This window comes from Mustela putorius, unplaced genomic scaffold, assembly GCF_011764305.1.
Source record: "Mustela putorius furo isolate JIRA1106 unplaced genomic scaffold, ASM1176430v1.1 tig00003871_pilon_pilon_pilon, whole genome shotgun sequence".
NCBI lineage: Eukaryota > Metazoa > Chordata > Mammalia > Carnivora > Mustelidae > Mustela > Mustela putorius.
The window spans coordinates 13,167,890-13,191,460 of record NW_025422023.1 but is presented as its reverse complement, the minus strand read 5'-3'; the positions used below and the strand labels follow the sequence as shown (position 1 = coordinate 13,191,460).

General features: G+C 34.1%; 1 protein-coding gene across 3 annotated transcripts in view; it reads left to right on the top strand.

Moving 5' to 3' along the window:
• TBCK (TBC1 domain containing kinase) overlaps nucleotides 1-23,571 on the top strand; it is a 213,846-nt gene that overhangs the window by 46,646 nt on the left and 143,629 nt on the right. For all 3 annotated transcript variants that reach the window (XM_004748121.2, XM_004748122.2, XM_004748123.3), the window contains exons 4-6: nucleotides 2,497-2,611; nucleotides 4,341-4,414; nucleotides 13,174-13,315. In XM_004748121.2, the coding sequence (XP_004748178.1) occupies nucleotides 2,497-2,611; nucleotides 4,341-4,414; nucleotides 13,174-13,315 (331 nt within the window). The remainder of the gene's footprint in view (nucleotides 1-2,496; nucleotides 2,612-4,340; nucleotides 4,415-13,173; nucleotides 13,316-23,571) is intronic.

The following is a 23,571-nucleotide window of genomic DNA, read 5'->3' as shown; positions in this document are numbered from 1 at the left end:
TCAGGGGGTTAAAGCCTCTGCCTTTGGCTCAGGTCATGACCCAGAGTCCTGAGATCGAGCCCTGTATCTGGCTCTCTGCTCAGCAGGGAGCTTGCTTCCCTTCCTTTCTCTGCCTGCCTCTCTGCCTACTTGTGATCTCCATCTGTCAAATAAATAAATAAAAATCTTAAAAAAAAAAAAAAAGACCTGTCATGCTTTAAAATGTCCTACTCATGCCACACTTATGAAAAATTTTCTCATGGTTGTATTCTAGCTAAGTAAAAATATAAATACAAAATGAATAATAGGAGGTATAAAAAATAATGCTAGCTGCTGATAATTCATGAGTAGTTATAATCATAAAATTATAATACAGATTAAATCCTGATGACTGAGATGTTTTTGCTTGAGAACTAGGGATTAAGTGGCTTAGGTATATATATTTTTCTTAGTTCTAGAGTGAATATTTACTAATCATAGTATGGCAATGTGACGGTCACTTTCCATCTGTCTCAGAGTGAAAGCCAGAGTCTTTACAATAGCCTAAATGGCCTACATTATCTGGCTCCTTATTATATCTCTGACCTCATCTCCTAATACTTTACCTATCGCTCATTCTATTGCATGCATAGTGACTTCATTGAACTTCTGAATTGCTGTGCAGTTTCCAGTTCAGGACTTACTGTGCCCTCTGCCTGAATCACCTATTTCCCAGAGAACTGCATGTCTTTTTTCACTTCTTTTAGATTTCTGTGCAAATACCACCTTTGTGAGGTCTTCCTTGACCACACTTTGTATGTATTAGCATCCTGCTACCCCATATTCTCTCTTCCCTACTTTTTCTCCTTAGTACCTAATCACCATGTCATGTTATGTATTTACTTGTTTGTTTAGCCGTCAAAAAAGAAATGTAGGTTTTTTTTTAATTTCACTTATAAAATTTGATAATGTAAAAATAATACAGCTAAAAAAAAGTCAGGAGTTGGGAAAGGAAAATGGGAAAGTTGTAAAAGTATGTTAATTGTATCATCTTGCATAGCGAAGAAGATTTAATTATATTAACTAAAAGTCTAACCGCAAGAAGAATTGAAAACAGAAACTGCTAAGGGTGGGTACCTCTGGAAAGTCAGAGTAGAATGAAAAGAGAGGGATTTTTGCTTTTCATGTCTTGTTCTTTCTTATGGTTTTAATTTAGAGGAGAGAGTCATATTGCAAGTCTTTTTTTTTTTTTAATTCAGCTTACTTTTTTTAACATCACATGTTTTGAGCTATACTTTACATACTTTAAAATATAGCCTTTTTAGTATATAGGTCAGTCAGTGTGATAAACTCAATAGTGTAATGATCATCAAAATCAAGGTAACAGTTCTGGTCAGGTAAAATTTCCACATACTCCTTTGTAGTCAACCTGTCCTTCCAAGCAAGCCCATGATAATCAGTAACCTATTACTCCATTCTTTTACTTTTAACTTACATTTTTTATTTAATGTGGGTTGCTTACAGTCTGAATGTAGTTGAGTCTCAATTCCTATCCAGTCTCACAATTCTTAGCTTTGTATTGGTGAATTTAATTCTTTACATTTACATTTAATATAGTTATTGATACATCCTAATTAAAATCTATTATTTTCTAATTGTTCCATTTGTTCTTTGTTCTTTTTTTCCTTTTATTATGCCAGCTTTGGGATTATCTATTTTTTAAATAATTCCATTTTATCTCTACTGTTGGCTTATGTATATCTTTTTTTTAATTACTTTTAGTGACTTCCTATAGATATTAATTTAATTTTTAAAAATCTAATTCAAAATGGCAAAAAAAAAAAGGGGGTAGAAAATTCTATACCAGAATGTTAATATTGATAGTTTGGGAGATTGGGTTTGAATTAGTCTTTACCACTTTTCTGTATCTCATTCCTGACTTCCCAAAGAATGGCGCTGGATTAAAAAAAGAAAAATGGAAAGAGATGGAGAGGGAAAGAGAGAGAGAAACTGGGGTGGAAGATGGCTTAGAAAGAATTGAAGAGAAATGTTTGCTAAATCATGAATTGCTTTGTGGATTGATATATAAATAACCTCATGTATATCTATCATAAAATATATTTTAGCTCTTTTTCAGGGACTTAGGCATTTTGTCTTGGGCAGTAGTGGTGGTTTTCCTTGACTTAGTTCTGCCATATATCTGAAACTTTTCTGATAATTTGGCAAAGTCAAACCTGCAGAAGGTTAATCGCACACCACCAAAATTCAACTCCCTCCTTGGAAAAACAAATAACTGCTATTAGAGTAGCCTCATGAAACTGTAGGATCTAGCCAGATCAATTCTGATGTAATCAGAAAATCCAAAATATGTATATAGTGGATATTTTATAAATTGGATGGATTGTATTTTCTCTGGATAGTGGAAGAATAATAAAAATGTAACTGAATTTTAATAACCTCATTTCATTCCTTAAAACAGATTCTGTTTCTGCTTTGTAAATTGATCTGTTGATCTGTGACTTTTTGTTTTCTTCATAGCTATTCAAAGGTTTTGTGCATTGCATTTGAGGTACTTCAAGGTCTGCAATATATGAACAAACATGGTATAGTACACCGAGCACTGTCTCCTCATAATATTCTTTTGGACCGAAAGGTAATTGTCAAATAATACATTAAATATTTGTCTGTTGTTTGTGGTTGGAAGCTACTGAAATCAGACCCACTCAGAGCAACTATAGAATACAAATATATTTTAATAATATTCATAATGAAATGGCTCTATGAAAGTGATATCTTTGTAGTAGTTAGAAAAAAAACCTTATCTTTAAATTATATAAATCCATGTGTTTTTCACATGCATTATTCTTTTGTTCTCAAGATTCATTTTCTGACTTCATGTTTGGTTTTTCCTTTCATTTGCTTTCTGAAAAACAAGTATGGTATCTCCCCAGTCCATTCCTCCTCGGAATTTGCTTTTATTTTAAGAAAGCTTCTCTATTTACATAGAGTATTTTTGTCATACCATAGCTGCATTGTATTTTCTTCTCTGTATCTTTCTTCTTCCCTATTTTTTTCTTTTTTATTTTATTCTACATTTATCTTCTTTATTTGCCTGCTGTTCATACCTAGCTTCTTTTCTTATTGGAATGCCACTTCTCTACCTGGAAATCCTGTGGGTGATTAATAAGAAGCAGGTCAACCCTCATAAGAAAATTATGGGTAGCAAGATGGTATGTTTTCAGGAATAATCATACATTCATTTTTCCATAAGCATATAAGGTAATTTTGAGAGAATTTTTTTCTGGGGAATTATTTTTTGTATTAGTAGGATTATTCTTTTCCTCTGATCCCCAGACTTTTACCAAATTACCCTATGATATTAAAAATCATAAAAGCTACAGTAGTGCTCATTAATTGCATTTTTATAGCAGTAGAGTATCTAACCAATCTGATTGTTTTAATATATAAATGTTTTATAGTGCTGGGAAGTAAAGTTCTTGAGAAAAATAAAATAAATCTTAAAATCAATTTAACTCTTTTTAAAGTGTTAAATATCAAAAAGGAGTAAAACTTAAGAGATTTATAAAATTTATATTTGCTTTATATTAAGAACCTCACTTTTGTGATAATTATGATTTTCTCAAACAATATAAAAATTAGAAATCTAGCAGATTCACTACTATCTTGATTTGTGAACTGATCTTTTCAAGTTGAGAACCCCCATGTCAGGGTTACATTATAACATTATGAATAGACTTGCAAGTCCTTGAAAAAAAATTCTTTTATTAATTTACCAAAAAATGTTCTAAGCAGAGATTCAAGACAAATGAGAACATTTCTGCTTTTTTTGGTTTCATCAAAATACCTGGAAAATATTGGGGTGCCTGGGTGGCTCAGTGGGTTAAGCCTCTGCTTTCAGCTCAGGTCATGGTTTCAGGGTCCTGGGATCAAGCCCTGCATCAGGATTTCTGCTCGGCAGCGAGCCTGCTTCCCCTGCTCTCTGCCTGCTGCTCTGCCTGCTTGTGATCTCTCTCTCTGTAAATAAATACATAAAATCTTAAAAAAAAATTAAAATATAAAAAAATTAAAAAAAATTTTAAGCATTTGTTTTTTTGAGATCTATATATAAGTAATATATATGTGTATATACATACATACACATATGCATATACTTATACATATATTTGTAATGAGTGTAAAGCAGGTTTCAGACATTGGCAAATACTTTTTAAATAAAATTATGATAACCTAAAATTATGACAAATTAATTTTTTTTCTTAATATACCTGTCTGGTGATTTCTTTACTTATGAAATGTATAATGATACTTTTTCCTGCTACTAATATTAAAACATTTAATAATGATTTTTATTATTATTGTAGGGACATGTTAAATTGGCTAAATTTGGACTTTATCACATGACAGCTCATGGTGATGATGTTGATTTCCCAATTGGGTAAGAATGTGTTCTCTTTTTTTCTGAGTTGTGTCGTAAACTTTGTAATAGTTGACAAAATATATATTTCATTATTAGTGATATTAATTTCTCCACAAAACTAGCTTTTCTTTATTAGCATATTTTAATTTTCCATATACTTTTAAAAAGTAGACGGTGAGTTTTTCCAGTGCCCAGAAGATATCTAATGTTGATATTTCATTGAATTGGAAGAGAGGCTAAGAGGTTATCGACCTTCTTCACTTTATAATGCTTACTGATTAATTTCATTTTATCCAGAATTGGGTAAATTTAAGGAAAGAAGGCTGATCAGATTCTTACAATGATAATGCTTGTTCCTTAAAAGGCTGAGAAAAAGCATTCTTATAATATTTTCTACAATTCTTGTTCCATAAGATATAATCATATATTAAGACTCAAATTAAGTCACTGTAGGTATAAGAGGTATTGGGGTAGAGTCTACACCTGAAAGTCTATGTTTAAATTTAGGGAGGTTTATTTGATCACTTCTGCTATGAAATTCTAGTTTATGTTGGCCTCTAAGAAAGGAAAGTTTATTTTATCCTTTTATTAATCAGATGCTTCTGATACAGATTTTTGTGTTACATTTATTGTATGGTTTCTTTTTAGACATTTTAATAATATAATTCTTTTATTTTTTGCATATTTAATTTTGGCAATATTTTCAGTACATAGAAGTTTCAAAATAGTACAGGAATCCCTATATAGCCTTAACCCAGATTCCCCAAATGTCAACATTTCATTACATTTGCTTTATTTATTTTTTCTTACACATATAGGTATATGTGTATATTAATATTTTTTGAATCATTTAAGAATAATTAGTGCATCTGATGACCTTTTACCCTTAATGCTTCAGTTTGTATTTCCTAAAGTAAGGAATTTTCTTACATAACCACAAAACAAATATCAAAAAAGGAAATTAAAATTAATATAATACTGTTATCTAATCTAGAGACCTTATTCATATTGTTCAATTGCTTTGTGATTTTTTTAATAGTACCTTTTGTGTTTTGCTCTTTGGGCTCTCTGAAATTAGTTCTGTCACTCCATTAGCAAGAATTGTGCTTTGAAGTCATGGAATGTGTTTCTGCAGGAACATTGCTTAATTAGATGTTTTTTAAAAAGGGATTCATTTATAAATTACCCTTTTATCTTTATGATTAGATTATAGATTTCTTACCAAAAATTTTTATTAGGCCATCGCTAATAATCTTAAAATAAATTGCTTATCATTCCTTCCTTTAATTATTAAGACAATATTTACTGAACACCTTCTCTTCTGGATGCTTGAATGTGCAAAAATGGGTAAGATAGATTCCTATCCTCAAGAAGCTCATTGTGTAATGGAAAATTTTCTCTTTTGATCGCACATTTATTAAGGTACATAAATTAATAATCTTGCAGTTTCATATACCAACACTTTGGTCATAGGAAAAAAACCATTGTTTAACAAGCATGAAAACAACAATTTATAAAAATAGCCTACATTTTATTTGTTATAAAAAACCCTTTTGAGTATAATAAAAATAAGTTCACTATAAAGCTCCAGTGTCTTCTTTCCTATGTGATAATTGCCTTTTGAAGTAACTTTTGGGGAGCAGTGGTCTCACAGGAAGTAAATGTGATTGCTAATGCTTCTTCATGTTGTCTAAATCAAGCTGTCTGAAAAAGAACTCCAAAAACATAATGCAAACAAAAATTGCTTTAATTTTTTTGCCTTTTACTTAAAGATGCTTTAGGTTTACTAGTGATGAATGGAAGAAAGGAAGTGATTTTTCATAAAGCACATCAAGTATTTTGAAGAACTACATTTGAATTTAAAATGCTTGGATAGAATTGGTCTTGTGTGCCATTTGGTCTGGGTTACTTTGAAGTCTTGGACCCAAAGGGTCTGACCAGAAAGTATCAAAGAGCAAAATGTGAAACATTAGCCAGGAAAAATAAAGTGATCAAACAGCTAAGGCATGAAAGAAAATATTTACACCAAAAAAAGCTTGCAGTTGATTCAAAAGACAAATATTAAGGAACAACAAAGTAAAATGTTAACATCTGTTTCAAAATATTGTAGAGTTAGAAATTGGACATTCGTTTCAGTTGGCCAGTAGCTTAATACCTTGTTAAAAGATCAAACAGATGATGAAAGCCTCACCAGTCATACAGCAAAGTTCTGGTAATTTTCTTTGAGTGTTAAAATGCTACGCTAAAGAGATATTTGTTGAAAAGAGATAATCTACATTTAAAAACAATCCTAGGGTTTGTTATTTTTATTAGTTTAATTAATTCTTGATTAAAAGGGAAATAATTTTAGAGCAAAGCTAACCTCTATGCTTCTAGAGATCACAGTCAGAAGTCTTAGATATAACAATTTACCTATAGTATTACTTGGCCTTTCACAATCCACACCATTATTTTTGGATAAGATGTACTGGAAATCAGGATTAAAAATAAACAATTTGCCTTCTAGGCATATCAAGGTGATGGTGATTAAAAATACAACATTGCATTTATATCATATTTTCCATTTTTATAAAAATAGTACTCACTAGTATTTATAACAGTTCTGTGAGATAAACATTATTATTCCTGTTTTCAGATTAAGAAACCCTGACCACATATAGAATACGTGCTAGAATTGAAACTAGAATACAAATACTATAACATCAAGTCCATCCTTTTTCCATTAGGCTTTAGTTGTCTCCACAGATGCCATTTAGAAGAGCAATATGATCACCTTGGGCAAAATGGCTCAATACTAATTTATATATGAGAGAAATATATGCGCAAATTAAAAGTATATATTACTGTCATCATTATCATTACATTAAAGTGTAAAGATATGTAAAAGTCTAACTTACCCATTGAATTTAAGCTATATTCTCTGACTTAATTGACATATTTTAAATGTAAGTATTAGCAATCATAGTGTGAGGAGGTGGCTACAGAAAAATTCAGGAAGAGAAATGAAAGTAATATTTGAATGCCTACGTTACATATGTTACATAGATGTACCAAATACTTAAATGTATTTTGATTATAGTCATTATTGCCAGGTTTCATAGTAATCTAATATCCATGGGATTGAAAAATACAGATAATTATGCTTATGACTAAATTTGATGATAAATGAAGAAAGGATATGCACATATGCAATAAGTAAGGCAGAATTCCCCTCATTTTCATTTCTCTTCTAACGCTGTTTTTGTTTCTTTTATTTCTAGGCTATATGATTTAAATATAAGAATTGTCAATGTGTCTGATACTGTTTGCTTAAGTTATCTGTAAGACCATCTTAATTGGCATTTTTGATAGGAAATGTTATTATTTTTTTAGGATTTTATTTATTCACTTGATAGAGGGACAGAGTACATAAGCATGAGGGAGAGGGAGAGAGAGAGGAAGAAGCAAGACTCCCCACTGAGCAGGAAGCCTGATAGGGGACTCAATCCCAGGACCCCAGGATCATGATTATAGCCAAAGGCAGATGCTTAAGGGACTGAGCCCCCAGACACCCAGAAATATTATTTTTTAACAAAAATTTACTGAATATATCTTATATTTAAATTTTATTGGTAGTTGTTGAAGGTTTATAAAAATGAATAAGATACACCAGTGCCCTCAAGTTTGTTTGTATTAAAGGAGGGTAAATTTTTGTATACTAAATATAAGCATAAACAAAAACAAAACATAAAAATGTATAATATTACATATTGTGTATAGACTTTTATGTCATATATAAAACAAGTAAAGTAAGTATCTTATAATCATTTGAAAACTATAAGAAAGATACAGATAAAATACCATGGGGATTCACTGAGAGGAGAAATAATTTCCATCTCAGCAGATCAACTTAAGGTTTTGTGGAATTAGTCATAAAATAAATTCATTAGAAAATTAAAGTTAGCAGTTTGACACATTTTATAGAATATACTGTTTATAAAGACTTTGTCTTTTTTATTAAATAAAATGACTTACATTTATGAGTTTAGAAGACAGAAGACATTAATAGTGTTTTAGTGTGATAGGAAAATATTTTATACAATAACACGATTTTCTTACCAATTCCTTTATATTTACCATTGAATTTCCTGCCAAAAACTTTACTGTACTTTATAAATACAAATGTTTATCTTTAGTAAAGTATACTGAAGTTAACCTATACCAAGTTTCTATAATATCTATCACCAGACTATAGTAAAGTACTGAGAGACAAAAAGAAATGCATCTGTAATAAAAACATGTATTAGGGGCACCTGGGTTGCTCAGTGGGTTAAAGCCTCTGCCTTCGGCTCAGGTCATGATCCTAGGGTTCTGGGATCGAGCCCTACATCAGGCTCTCTGCTCAGCAGGGAGCCTGCTTACCCGTCTCTCTCTGCCTGCCTCTCTGCCTACTTGTGATTTCTGTCAAATAAATAAATGAAATCTTTAAAAAAATTTATTAGTTAGCCTAATCAGCAAAAAGATGGCTTACTCAAATGCACAAAATAAGATAGAGTAAAGGAAAAATAACTAGAGAGGTAGAGAACATTAGAAGACTCAATAAAGGTCTGTGAATCACCAGGAAAATATATGTTTATAAAAATTTTAAAAAAATAAAATAAAATAAAAAGACTCAATAAATTATTTTTTTGCTTAGCTCTGAGCAAATTTGAAAACTAGAATAAAAGAAAGGGAAATACAATATGAAAATACCAAAACTTAATCCCAAAGAAAATTTTAAAATCTAATACCAATTATAGAAATGTAGAAGGAATTACCTCTCCCTACAGAGATACCTGGACTGACTCACAGGCAAATTCTACCAAACCTGTGCCTCGTGGTTAAGTTTGTTGCCATTTAAATTACAATACTATACATTTCAAGCTTATTTTTATTTTATTTATTTATTTATTTATTTGAGAGAGAGTGAGAGAGAGCATGAGAGGATAAAAGGTCAGAGGGAGAAGCAGACTCCCCATGGAGCTGGGAGCCTGATGTGGGACTAAATTCCAGGACTCCGAGATCATGACCTGAGCCGAAGGTAATCACTTCACCAACTGAGCCACTCAGGCGCCCTCAAGGTTATTTTTAAAGGAAAAGCTTGCAATATCCTTTTTCATAACCTAGTATATAACATTAATCCTGGTCTTCCCTAGGTACCACATAAAATATTTAAGTATAAATCATACCCATACTTGATTATCTGTTATTATTATATAAGTATGTTATATTAATATAAAAAATTCTAATAGAAAAGTCAACAAGAACCAGAAGCATATAGAAGATAACTATCAAGTGTGGTTTATTCTACCAATATACAGATGGTTTAGGCAATCTATAAACATAATTCAATAGGACAATATATCAAAAGTAAAAAAGATCAAGTAATCATTTCTGTAGTCTCTTAAAAACAACTGATAGATTTATCATAACATTCTTTATTAAATTCTTAATAAAAAGGGACTATGTAACTATTTCCTTAATGTAGTGAAAATCACCCATCTATTTATATCTCCCTGTTAGTAGATAGATTTCAACCCCGAAGTTAATAGGTTTAAAACAAAATATTTACTAACACCACTATCATTTGCCAGTGTATACCTGGCACTAATGAATGCAGTTGGGCAAGGAAAAGAAATTTTATATAAATCAATATATAGATATATTTATATATAGATATATAATGAAATTTTATTTGTAAAATTTATAATTTATTATAAATATTATAAATTATATATAAAGAAAATAAAATTTTCAATTTTCAAAGTGAAATTACTAGAAATAAAAAGTCCAGGAATGCAAGGTTGGTTAAACATTAGGTAATTAATGTATTTAAACTCATTAACATATAAAAAGAAAAGAATCATTCGTTCTTTTTGTAATAAAAAGAAGAAGTGTTCAAAATGTTCAAAATTTCTTCATGGTTAACACTGACAGAAATTTCTGCAGAGAAACTATGATGGTGATAGGTTAAAAGTATTTTTAAAAGATGAGGATAAGGACACCTGGGTGGCTCAGTGGATTAAAGCCTCTGCCTTCAGCTCAGATCATGATCCCAGGGTCCTGGGATCGAACCCCCCATCGGGCTCTGCTCAGGAGGGAGCATGCTTCCCCTCCTCTCTCTGCCTGACTCTATGCCTACTTGTGACCTCTGTCTTTCAACTAAATGAATAAATAAATCTTAAAAAAAAAAAAAAAGACAAAGAGGTCAACTATCAACAGTTATTTTAATGTTAGCAATTTTACCACAGAAGGCAGCAAAAAAACTAAAAGTTATAGAAAGGAGGAAACAAAACTGTCACTATAAACAAATCAGTTAAGCATAACTGATTTGCTCATCTACAGACTACTCAAAAGAATTCTCCCATAAATGTTGAGGGTTTAGCGGTGTTGCTAGATACAAAATTAATACTAAGAAATTATTTACACATCAGCAAAAGAATGTGAAATACCTAAAAAGAATCTAAGCAGGTATTTCACTTCTGTGAAAGCACCTCTGTGAAAGAAATATAAATCTTTTTTTAAAGACATTATGAAAGGCCTAAATAAATATAGATACTTGCTCATAGATTGTTAGGGTATGTATCAGAAAAATGCCAATTCTCCCCAACCTGTGTTACATTTGATCTAATTTCAATAAAAATTCCAGCTCTGTGTGCGTGTAAGAGAGAGAGAAAGGGAGGGAGAAACAAGTTGACAAGCTAGTTCTAAATGTATATATAGAGAGAACAAACATCTGAAAAGTACCTAGACACTCCTACAGATAAATTAAAAGGTTTATGTGGTTTTTGGGGGGGTGGGGGAGAGCCAACGTTTTATTTTTTAATTTAAATTCAATTAATTAACATATAATATATTATTAATTTCAGAGATAGAGTTCAATGATTCATCAATTGCATATAACACCTAGTGCTCATTACATCACATGCCCTCTTTCATGCCCATCACCCATTTTCTCCATTCCCGACCCCATTCCTCTCCAGCAACCCTCAGTTTATTTCCTATGGTTAAGAGTCTCTTACAGTTTGTCCCTCTCTCTGATTTCATCTCATTTCATTTTTTCCTCCCTTCCCCTTTATTCCTCTGTTTCATTTTTTAAATTGCACATATGAGTGAAATCATATTACGCTTGTCTTTCTCTGACCGACTTATTTTGCTTAGCATAGTACCCTCTAGTTCCATCCACGTTGTTGCAAATGGCAATATTTCATTTTTGTGGCTGTGTAATATTCCATTGTATATATACATACCACATCTTCTTTATCTATTCATCTGTTGTTGGACATCTGGCCCTTTCCATAGTTTGGCTATTGTGGACATATTGCTCTATAAACAATGGGGTGCATATGCCCCTTCAGATCACTACATTTGTAACTTTGGGGTATATACCTAGTAGGGCAATTGCTGGGTCATAGGGTAGCTCTGTTTTCACTTTTTGAGGAACCTCCATAATGTTTTCCAGAGTGGCTGTACCAGCTTGCATTCACACCAACAGTGTAAAGGGATTTCCCTTTATTCACATCCTTACCAATATCTCTTGTTTCCTGACTTGTTAATTTTAGCCATTCTGACTGGTGTGAGGTGGTATTTCATTGTTTTTTATTTGTATTTCCTTGATGTTAAGTGATGGTGTTGAGCATTTTTTCATATGTCTGTTGGCCATTTGTACATCTTCTTTGGAGAAAAGTCTGTTCATGTCTTCTGCCCATTTCTTGACTGGATTACTTGTTCTTTGGGTGTTGAGTTTGGTAAGTTCCTTATAGATTTTGGGAAAAGATGTGTGTGTTTTGAGAGGACTAGTCTTAGCAATTGTTGACAATTACTTATATAATGTTATAGACTTAAGATAGTATAATGGTATGGTGTCAGCAAATTTACCAGTGGAACAAAATAGGTAGCCAAGATCCAGATCAACATGTATGTAGAGATTTTCTTTGTGGTAGAAACTGATACTGTGGACTAGTTGGGAGTAGATAGCATTTTCAGTAAATGGAATAGGGCTCAATTGATTATCCATGTAGGAATGAAACTTCCAAAATGTTCTTCAGTGTTTTGTCAAATAAATTTAGTGCATTTTTTAATTATGTGCATTATTAGTACAATAAAATTGTTGGCAGTTTTCAAAGAGAATAAGACAGTCTAGACTTATTTTTATAGAATAATATCTAAAATATACTTTAAATGAAAAAAAAAAGTTGTGCAAAGTAAAATGTATAGTATGCTGCCCTGTGGGGTAGTGGTGATGGATGGTCAAGTTTATCTATATCTATAAATACATAGGGGTGCCTAGAGCACAGAAATGGGAGAGAATTTTAGTTTTCAGTTTATGTTTCTTTAAAGATATTGACATTTCTACTACTCAAAAGAATATGTACTATTTTCCAAGATAAAATGCACTTTAATTAATAGTTAAGTGTAAGGAGAAGACAGGCAATAAGGAGGAAAATAAAACACCTGAAAACAGACTACTACAAGATGGCAATGTATTAAAAAGAGAGGAAAGCAATGAAAGGAATTAATGCTTCAGAGAGACAATAATTTTAAAATTATTTAAGATGCATATATATTTTCTCTTGTTTTCTGGACATGAAAGACCTGTATTATGATGATTAGATTAAAATCTTCCTAGCAAAAATTTTTAATTTAATTGCACTGGACTTTTACATAGATCTTATCAAACAGATAGTAAACATGTAGTACTACTTTTTCTCCCTTTGTAGTTTGTAGTAACTATTCATTTGTTTAATGTATCATTGCAGGTATCCATCATACTTGGCACCTGAGGTAATTGCACAAGGAATTTTCAAAACCACTGATCATGTGTCAAGTGAAAAACCATTGCCTTCTGGCCCCAAATCAGATGTGTGGTCTCTTGGAATCATTTTATTTGAGCTTTGTGTGGTATGTATAGAGAAATATTAAACTGATAAAAAGAAATTTTGTGCTTATTAAAATAAGTTTTTCTTTTTTTTTAAGATTTTATTTATTTATTTGACAGAAAGACACAGCGAGAGAGGGAATACAAGCAGGGGGAGTGGGAAAAGTAGGCATGCTGCTGAGCAGGGAGCCTGATGTGGGGCTCAATCTCGGGACCCTAGGATCATGACCTGAGCCGAAGGCAGACACTTAATGACTGAGCCACCCAGCAACCCCTAAAATAGGTTTTCTGATAAGAAAGCTATTTAGTAACATATTTTTGCTTTGTGGTTTGACTAGATATAAGGGGAAAAAGGCTTAAATCTCAGTATGACTTATTAAAAAATCCTGTTTGACAATCTATTTGCTTATCATTTTGGTATCTTTATAAAGTATTTATACTTTACTAAATATAAAGAATTTATACTGTACTAAGTATAAAAAATTAAACAGTTCTAGAAAGAGTTACCCTAAAGCTATGTATACTCTTTGATATCTTCATGGTCCCCCTTTCTGTGGTATTCTTTTTTCCCAAAATACCTTCTTCTCTCCTCTTGTTTTCTTACAAGAATCACTTAGTAGTTGAATTGTGTTTTATGAGATCTTTCTCAGATATTCTCTATATTTATTAGGGCAAAGACTAAGTTGCTATTGAAAAGAAAGAAATTAAAAATATAGTAGCTTAAAGAACATGGATGTTCTTTCCCTGATTTAACAGCAGTCCATGTTGTGCACAAAGCTAGGCTATGGCTCCACCAATCTCAAACGTCTGGTTTCCAAAGTTGTTTCTTTATCATTTTTTAGGCATAAGGGAAGGAGATAAGTGAGTTCATGATAATTGTTCTTTAAAAAGATGATCTAAAAGTGCAAATGTCAACCCTTTACATTTCATTGGTTACAATTTACTTATGTGGCCACATGGCACATCTGTACAAGGGACACTAAAAATACAGTCTTTAGCTGGGACACATAAATATTGAGAAAGCAATGAGAATGGATTTGGAGGGACAACTAACAGTCTCTCAGTCCTACTTTCAAATACCTGCCAGCATTAGGTCCTTATCTTCCTTGCTGTCCTCTTCTATTATAGCATGTGTCACATTTGTGTACTTTACTCGGACATTGAGGTCTTTACAAGCAGAAATTTTTTGTCTATATTACATAGTTGTTAGAAAAACTAAATGAAACAAGTATGGTGCGTTACATAGCAAATAGTCCATCACTGTTATCTTTTATTGTACTAAAATATTTTATGATTAAGAAAAATATGATCATAATATTTTATGATTATACTTTTAATCATAAAATAATTTACATATTGGCACTGCTTTTTGTAAGGGAAAATGTCATTTTACTTTTCATTGATATTAAATGATAGCAAATCTCACTTTTGTTTAAAATCATAGCCTAGGGACACAATAATTTTAAAATTATTTAAGATGCATATATATTTTCTCTTGTTTTCTGGACATGAAAGACCTGTATTATGATGATTAGATTAAAATCTTCCTAGCAAAAATTTTTAATTTAATTTCTCTCTCTGTCAAATAAAATAAAAATAAATAAATAAATAAAAAATAAAAAAATAAAATCATAGCCTAAATGAAAACTCTTACTGGAATGCTGAATGTGAAGTGTAAGTGTAAATGTGAAATATACAGCTTTTCCTTTTTATTACATCACATATATCTAAACTCTTTACTAATGATCAGGGTGTGTCTTTTTTTTTAAGATTTTATTTATTTATTTCACAGAAATCACAAGTAGGAAGAGAGGCAGGCAGAGAGAGGAAGGGAAGCAGGCTCCCTACTGAGCAGAGAGCCCGATGCGGGGCTTGATCCCAGGACCCTGGGACCATGACCCAAGCCGAAGGCAGAGGCTTTAACACACTGAGCCACCCAGGCACCCCCCGGGGTGTGTCTTGTATGAGTAATTCAGTTCAACAAATGTAGATGACTAATTACTCTGTGTATAACATCATGACGGATGCAATAGGCGGTAAACTGTGATTAAGACACATTGTCAAAGAGCTTATAATTTAATTCAAATCCATAAACATCGAAGATAAACACAGAAGAGTTATGTGAATTCCAAGAAAGGAAATATTAATTTCATAATAGGGATTTCATGACATTTTAAGTGATACTTAAGTTTAGACCATCTAGCTTTAGAATGGCATATTGAACATAAGCTTAAATCTCCCTCTACCTCATCAAAACTTTAAAATTGATAAAAATATTAATATATACATTAATAGCACACTAATAACTAAAAGGGGAATGTTTGTACACTAGGAGCCCTGGGAAATAGAGGAAAAACTATACCAAAACAGGTTTGCTAGGAAATTCTTGCTATGTCACTAGGCTATATAGCCACCCTGCTGCCCAGAAGTTTCCATAGTCCAGAAGATGTATATAGGTGAGTACATATCTAGGAAATACCAAACACCTAAAACAATGCATCTACTATATGATATATGATATAAATACATATATCTGCAATAAAAAAGAAACAACAAATAGAAGAATTTACACCATTGAAAGGACTTTAATATAAAAGTATGTGTTCTTTAGGAGATAAAGGAAACAGTTCCGTTTGTGAAACAATTATAGAGACTATTCATCAAGAATATTTACTGAAAAGAAGAACCAGTTAAGAATTTTAAGAGAAAAAAATGTAACTATTGAAATAACTAGATGGATCAGAGGAAACTAGACACATTGAAGGTAGAAAGTAAAGCTGAGTAATTATCTTAGATTATGTCACAAAGAAATAAAGAGATTGAAAATATAAATTTTAAAAGACAGGGAGAGGGATATCCTGGTGGCTCAGTTGGTAAGCATCTATCTTTGGCTCAGGTCATGATCTCAGGGTTCTGGTATTGAGCCCTGCATCGGGCTCCCTGCTTAGCAGGGAGCCTGCTTACCCCTCTCTCTCTGCCTGCCTCTCTGCCTGCTTGTGATCTCTCTCTCTGTCAAATAAATAGATAAAATTTTAAATAAATAAATAGGGAGGATAGAGCCAGATATTCTCATATCTGTCATATAGTAGTATCAGAAGCTGAGTATAAATTTCTTCGTTTGAAAGAATCCTCTAATTACCTTATAAAACAGTTTTTTTTTTTAAAAAAAGCACAACATACAACAACAAATACCTAGAAATCATATACTAAACTTTTACGAGACAACCAGTAATGAAATAGTGGGTAACATTTATTAAGAACTTTTCAAAAGTCAGATACATTTCTAATCTCTGTTATCTCAATCAATACTCACAACAGTCTTATAAAATTTATCTAATAGTTATCTTTAGTTTACAGATCAGGAAATTGAGGTACAGAAAAATTAATCAGCCTGTCCTAGTTACATCATAATAAGTACTTGAGCAGATCTGTACCCACCAACTATACCCAAAGCTGTACTCTTAACACACCAGCCTGCCTTTAGTAAGCTATGATGACTTTATCAGTGTCAGTGAGAAAATCTTAAAATGTTTCAGAAAAGACATATTACCTACCAAGAATGAGATTGACGTTAAACCTCTTAGTAATTTGGATGTTAGAAAACAGTGGCACAATGTCATCAAAATGCTGAGAGAAAGTAATTTGAATTTTGAAATCTTTTTTTTTTTTTTTTAAGATTTTATTTATTTATTTGCCAGAGACAAAGGGAGAGAGAGCGAGCGAGTACAGGCAGACAAAGAGGCAGGCAGAGGCAGAGGGAGAAGCAGGCTCCCCGCCGAGCAAGGAGCCCGATGTGGGACTCGATCCCAGGACCCGGGGATCACGACCTGAGCCGAAGGCAGCTGCTCAACCAACTGAGCCACCCAGGCGTCCCTGAATTTTGAAATCTTTAACTCACAAAATTAACATTCAAGAGTGGCAATGCAATTAAGGATATGTATAAAATTTTGATAACAATGAAGAAAAATTACTGTAGGAAAATAACATAAGCCAAAATCATATGATCTTATGTAATCATCAGTCATATCATATCATCATACAGAGTATATGCACTGTATTGCAAGTAATCAAATTGAACTGCTGTGTGTGTGTGTGTGTGTGTGTGTGAGTGTGTGTTCATCACAGGTAGATACATAGTAAGAAACTAGATTGAAAAGATATCTAGGAGATTTTGAATGCTAAATTGAGAAGTTTATATTTAAGTTACATAAGGCTTGGGGGACCATTTAAATTTTTAAAGAAGATATTGATAAAATCAAACCTGTATTTCTTAAAGATTAATAAGATAATGTAAAAAATTGAGAGAGGAATGGCAACTTTTTTTTCACTGATCTATCTGTAGTTCTAATTTCATAAGTCTTTTTTTTTTTTAAGATTTTATGTATTTGGGGGGAGGAGTCAAGATGGCGGAGAAGTAGCAGGCTGAGACTGCTTCAGCTAGCCGGAGATCAGCTAGATAGCTTATCTAAAGATTGCAAACACCTGAAAATCCATCGGCAGATCGAAGAGAAGAAGAACAGCAATTCTGGAAACAGAAAATCAACCACTTTCTGAAAGGTAGGACCGGCGGAGAAGTGAATCCAAAGCGACGGGAAGATAGACCCCGGGGGGAGGGGCCGGCTCCCGGCAAGCGGCGGAGCAACCGCGCACAAAATCAGGACTTTTAAAAGTCTGTTCCGCTGAGGGACATCGCTCCAGAGGCTAAACCGGGGCGAAGCCCACGCGGGGTCAGCGTGGCCTCAGGTCCCGCAGGGTCACAGAAGGATCCGGGGTGTCTGAGTGTCGCAGAGCTTGCGGGTATTGGAGCGGGAAGGCCGGCTACAGAGACAGAGCCGACAGTGAGCTCGCAGCTCCGTGTTACCTTGAACCGGTCGCAGGCTCGGTGAGCTCGGAGCGCGGCCGGAGGTCAGGCCGACGGGAGTGACTGGGCGCGGTTCTCTGAGGGCGCACTGAGGAGTGGGGCCCTGGGCTCTCGGCTCCTCCGGGCCGGAGACCAGGAGGCCGCCATTTGTATTCCCGTCCTCTGGAACTCTACGGAAAGCGCTCAGGGAACAAAAGCTCCTGAAAGCAAACCCGAGCGGATTACTCACCCCGGCCCCGGGTAAGGGCGGTGTAATTCCGCCTGGGGCAAAGACACTTGAGAATCACTACAACAGGCCCCTCCCCCAGAAGATCAACAAGAAATCCAGCCGAGACCAAGTTCACCTACCAAGGAGTGCTGTTTCAATACCAAGGAGAGCAGCAGAATTCCAGAGGAGGAGAAAGCCAAGCACGGAACTCATGGCTTTTTTCCTGTGATTTTTTTTTAGTCTTGCAGTTAATTTAATTTTTTCTTTTTCATTTTTTTTTTTTCTCTCGCCTTCGGGTAAAATTTTTTTTTTTTTAACTGTTACCTTTTTCTTTTTTAACGATTTTTTACTAGTTTATCTAATATATATATATATATATATATATATATATTTTTTTTTTTTACATTTTTCTTAGGTGTTTTCTTTTTTTTTAAAATTTTTTTTTTTTTTTTTCTTTTTTTTTTTTTTTTTTTTTTTTTTTTTTCTCTCTTCCTTTTTGAACCTCTTTTTATCCCCTTTCTCCCCACTCACGATTTTGGATCTCTTCTAATTTGGTTAAAGCATATTTTCCTGGGGTTGTTGCCACCCTTTTAGTATTTTACTTGCCCCTTCATTTACTCTTATCTGGACAAAATGACAAGACGTAAAAATTCAACACAAAAAAAAGAACAAGAGGCAGTACCGAAGGCTAGGGACCTAATCAATACAGACATCGGTAATATGTCAGATCTAGAGTTCAGAATGACAATTCTCAAGGTTCTAGCCGGGCTCGAAAAAGGCATGGAAGATATTAGAGAAACCCTCTCGAAAGATATAAAAGCCCTTTCTGGAGAAATAAAAGAACTAAAATCTAACCAAGGTGAAATCAAAAAAGCTATTAATGAGGTGCAATCAAAAATGGAGGCTCTCACTGCTAGGATAAATGAGGCAGAAGAAAGAATTAGTGATATAGAAGACCAAATGACAGAGAATAAAGAAGCTGATCAAAAGAGGGACAAACAGCTACTGGACCACGAGGGGAGAATTCGAGAGATAAGTGACACCATAAGACGAAACAACATTAGAATAATTGGGATTCCAGAAGAAGAAGAAAGTGAGAGGGGAGCAGAAGGTATACTGGAGAGAATTATTGGGGAGAATTTCCCCAATATGGCAAAGGGAACGAGCATCAAAATTCAGGAGGTTCAGAGAATGCCCCTCAAAATCAATAAGAATAGGCCCACACCCCGTCACCTAATAGTAAAATTTACAAGTCTCAATGACAAAGAGAAAATCCTGAAAGCAGCCCGGGAAAAGAAGTCTGTAACATACAATGGTAAAAATATTAGATTGGCAGCTGACTTATCCACAGAGACCTGGCAGGCCAGAAAGAGCTGGCATGATATTTTCAGAGCACTAAACGAGAAAAACATGCAGCCACGAATACTATATCCAGCTAGGCTATCATTGAAAATAGAAGGAGAGATTAAAAGCTTCCAGGACAAACAACAACTGAAAGAATTTGCAAATACCAAACCAGCTCTACAGGAAATCTTGAAAGGGGTCCTCTAAGCAAAGAGAAGAGAGAGCCTACAAGTGGTAGATCAGAAAGGAACAGAGACCATATACAGTAACAGTCACCTTACAGGCAATACAATGGCACTAAATTCATATCTCTCAATAGTTACCCTGAATGTGAATGGGCTAAATGCCCCTGTCAAAAGACACAGGGTATCAGAATGGATAAAAAAAACAAAACCCATCTATATGTTGCCTCCAAGAAACACATTTTAAGCCCGAAGACACCTCCAGATTTAAAGTGAGGGGGTGGAAAAGAATTTACCATGCTAATGGACATCAGAAGAAAGCAGGAGTGGCAATCCTTATATCAGATCAATTAGATTTTAAGCCAAAGACTATAATAAGAGATGAGGAAGGACACTATATCATACTCAAAGGGTCTGTCCAACAAGAAGATTTAACAATTTTAAATATCTATGCCCCCAACGTGGGAGCAGCCAACTATATAAACCAATTAATAACAAAATCAAAGAAACACATCAACAATAATACAATGATAGTAGGGGACTTTAACACTCCCCTCACTGAAATGGACAGGTCATCCAAGCAAAAGATCAGCAAGGATATAAAGGCCTTAAATGACACACTGGACCAGATGGACATCACAGATATATTCAGAATATTTCATCCCAAAGCAACAGAATACACATTCTTCTCTAGTGCACATGGAACATTCTCCAGAATAGATCACATCCTCGGTCCTAAATCAGGACTCAACCGGTATCAAAAGATTGGGATCATTCCCTGCATATTTTTCAGACCACAATGCTCTAAAGCTAGAACTCAACCACAAAAGGAAGTTTGGAAAGAACCCAAATACATGGAGACTAAACAGTATCCTTCTAAAGAATGAATGGGTCAACCGGGAAATTAAAGAAGAATTGAAAAAAATCATGGAAACAAATGATAATGAAAACACAACGGTTCAAAATCTCTGGGACACAACAAAGGCAGTCCTGAGAGGAAAATATATAGCGGTACAAGCCTTTCTCAAGAAACAAGAAAGGTCTCAGGTACACAACCTAACCCTACACCTAAAGGAGCTGGAGAAAGAACAAGAAAGAAACCCTAAGCCCAGCAGGAGAAGAGAAATCATAAAGATCAGAGCAGAAATCAATGAAATAGAAACCAAAAAAACAATAGAACAAATCAACGAAACTAGGAGCTGGTTCTTTGAAAGAATTAATAAAATTGATAAACCCCTGGCCCGACTTATCAAAAAGAAAAGAGAAAGGACCCAAATAAATAAAATCATGAATGAAAGAGGAGAGATCACAACTAACACCAAAGAAATACAAACTATTATAAGAACATACTATGAGCAACTCTACGGCAATAAATTTGACAATCTGGAAGAAATGGATGCATTCCTAGAAACATATAAACTACCACAACTGAACCAGGAAGAAATAGAAAGCCTGAACAGACCCATAACCAGTCAGGAGATTGAAACAGTCATTAAAAATCTCCAAACAAACAAAAAGCCCAGGGCCAGACGGCTTCCCGGGGGAATTCTACCAAACATTTAAAGAAGAACTAATTCCTATTCTCCTGAAACTGTTCCAAAAAATAGAAATGGAAGGAAAACTTCCAAACTCATTTTATGAGGCCAGCATCACCTTGATCCCAAAACCAGACAAGGATCCCACCAAAAAAGAGAGCTATAGACCGATATCCTTGATGAACACAGATGCGAAAATACTCAACAAAATACTAGCCAATAGGATTCAACAGTACATTAAAAAGATTATTCACCACGACCAAGTGGGATTTATTCCAGGGCTGCAAGGTTGGTTCAACATCCGCAAATCAGTCAATGTGATACAACACATCAATAAAAGAAAGAACAAGAACCATATGATACTCTCAATAGATGCTGAAAAAGCATTTGACAAAGTACAACATCCCTTCCTGATCAAAACTCTTCAAAGTGTAGGGATAGAGGGCACATACCTCAATATCATCAAAGCCATCTATGAAAAACCCACCGCAAATATCATTCTCAATGGAGAAAAACTGAAAGCTTTTCCGCTAAGGTCAGGAACACGGCAGGGATGTCCATTATCACCACTGCTATTCAACATCGTACTAGAGGTCCTAGCCTCAGCAATCAGACAACAAAAGGAAATTAAAGGCATCCAAATCGGCAAAGAAGAAGTCAAATTATCACTCTTCGCAGATGATATGATACTATATGTGGAAAACCCAAAAGACTGCACTCCAAAACTGCTAGAACTTATACAGGAATTCAGTAAAGTGTCAGGATATAAAATCAATGCACAGAAATCAGTTGCATTTCTCTACACCAACAGCAAGACAGAAGAAAGAGATATTAAGGAGTCAATCCCATTTACAATTGCATCCAAAACCATAAGATACCTAGGAATAAACCTAACCAAAGAGACACAGAATCTATACTCAGAAAACTATAAAGTACTCATGAAAGAAATTGAGGAAGACACAAAGAAATGGAAAAATGTTCCATGCTCCTGGATTGGAAGAATAAATATTGTGAAAATGTCTATGCTACCTAAAGCAATCTACACATTTAATGCAATTCCTATCAAAGTACCATCCATCTTTTTCAAAGAAATGGAACAAATAATTCTAAAATTTATATGGAACCAGAAAAGACCTCGAATAGCCAAAGGGATATTGAAAAAGAAAGCCAACGTTGGTGGCATCACAATTCCGGACTTCAGGCTCTATTACAAAGCTGTCATCATCAAGACAGCATGGTACTGGCACAAAAACAGACACATAGATCAATGGAACAGAATAGAGAGCCCAGAAATAGACCCTCAACTCTATGGTCAACTAATCTTCGACAAAGCAGGAAAGAATGTCCAATGGAAAAAAGACAGCCTTTTCAATAAATGGTGCTGGGAAAATTGGACAGCCACATGCAGAAAAATGAAATTGGACCATTTCCTTACACCACACACAAAAATAGACTCAAAATGGATGAAGGACCTCAATGTACGAAAGGAATCCATCAAAATCCTTGAGGAGAACACGGGCAGCAACCTCTTCGACCTCTGCCGCAGCAACATCTTCCTAGGAACAACGCAAAAGGCAAGGGAAGCAAGGGCAAAAATGAACTATTGGGATTTCATCAAGATCAAAAGCTTTTGCACAGCAAAGGAAACAGTTATCAAAATCAAAAGACAACTGACAGAATGGGAGAAGATATTTGCAAACGACATATCAGATAAAGGACTAGTGTCCAGAATCTATAAAGAACTTAGCAAACTCAACACCCAAAGAACAAATAATCCAATCAAGAAATGGGCAGAAGACATGAACAGACATTTCTGCAAAGAAGACATCCAGATGGCCAACAGACACATGAAAAAGTGCTCCATATCACTCGGCATCAGGGAAATACAAATCAAAACCACAATGAGATATCACCTCACACCAGTCAGAATGGCTAAAATCAACAAGTCAGGAAATGACAGATGCTGGCGAGGATGTGGAGAAAGGGGAACCCTCCTACACTGTTGGTGGGAATGCAAGCTGGTGCAGCCACTCTGGAAAACAGCATGGAGGTTCCTCAAAATGTTGAAAATAGAACTGCCCTATGACCCAGCAATTGCACTATTGGGTATTTACCCTAAAGATACAAATGTAGTGATCCAAAGGGACAC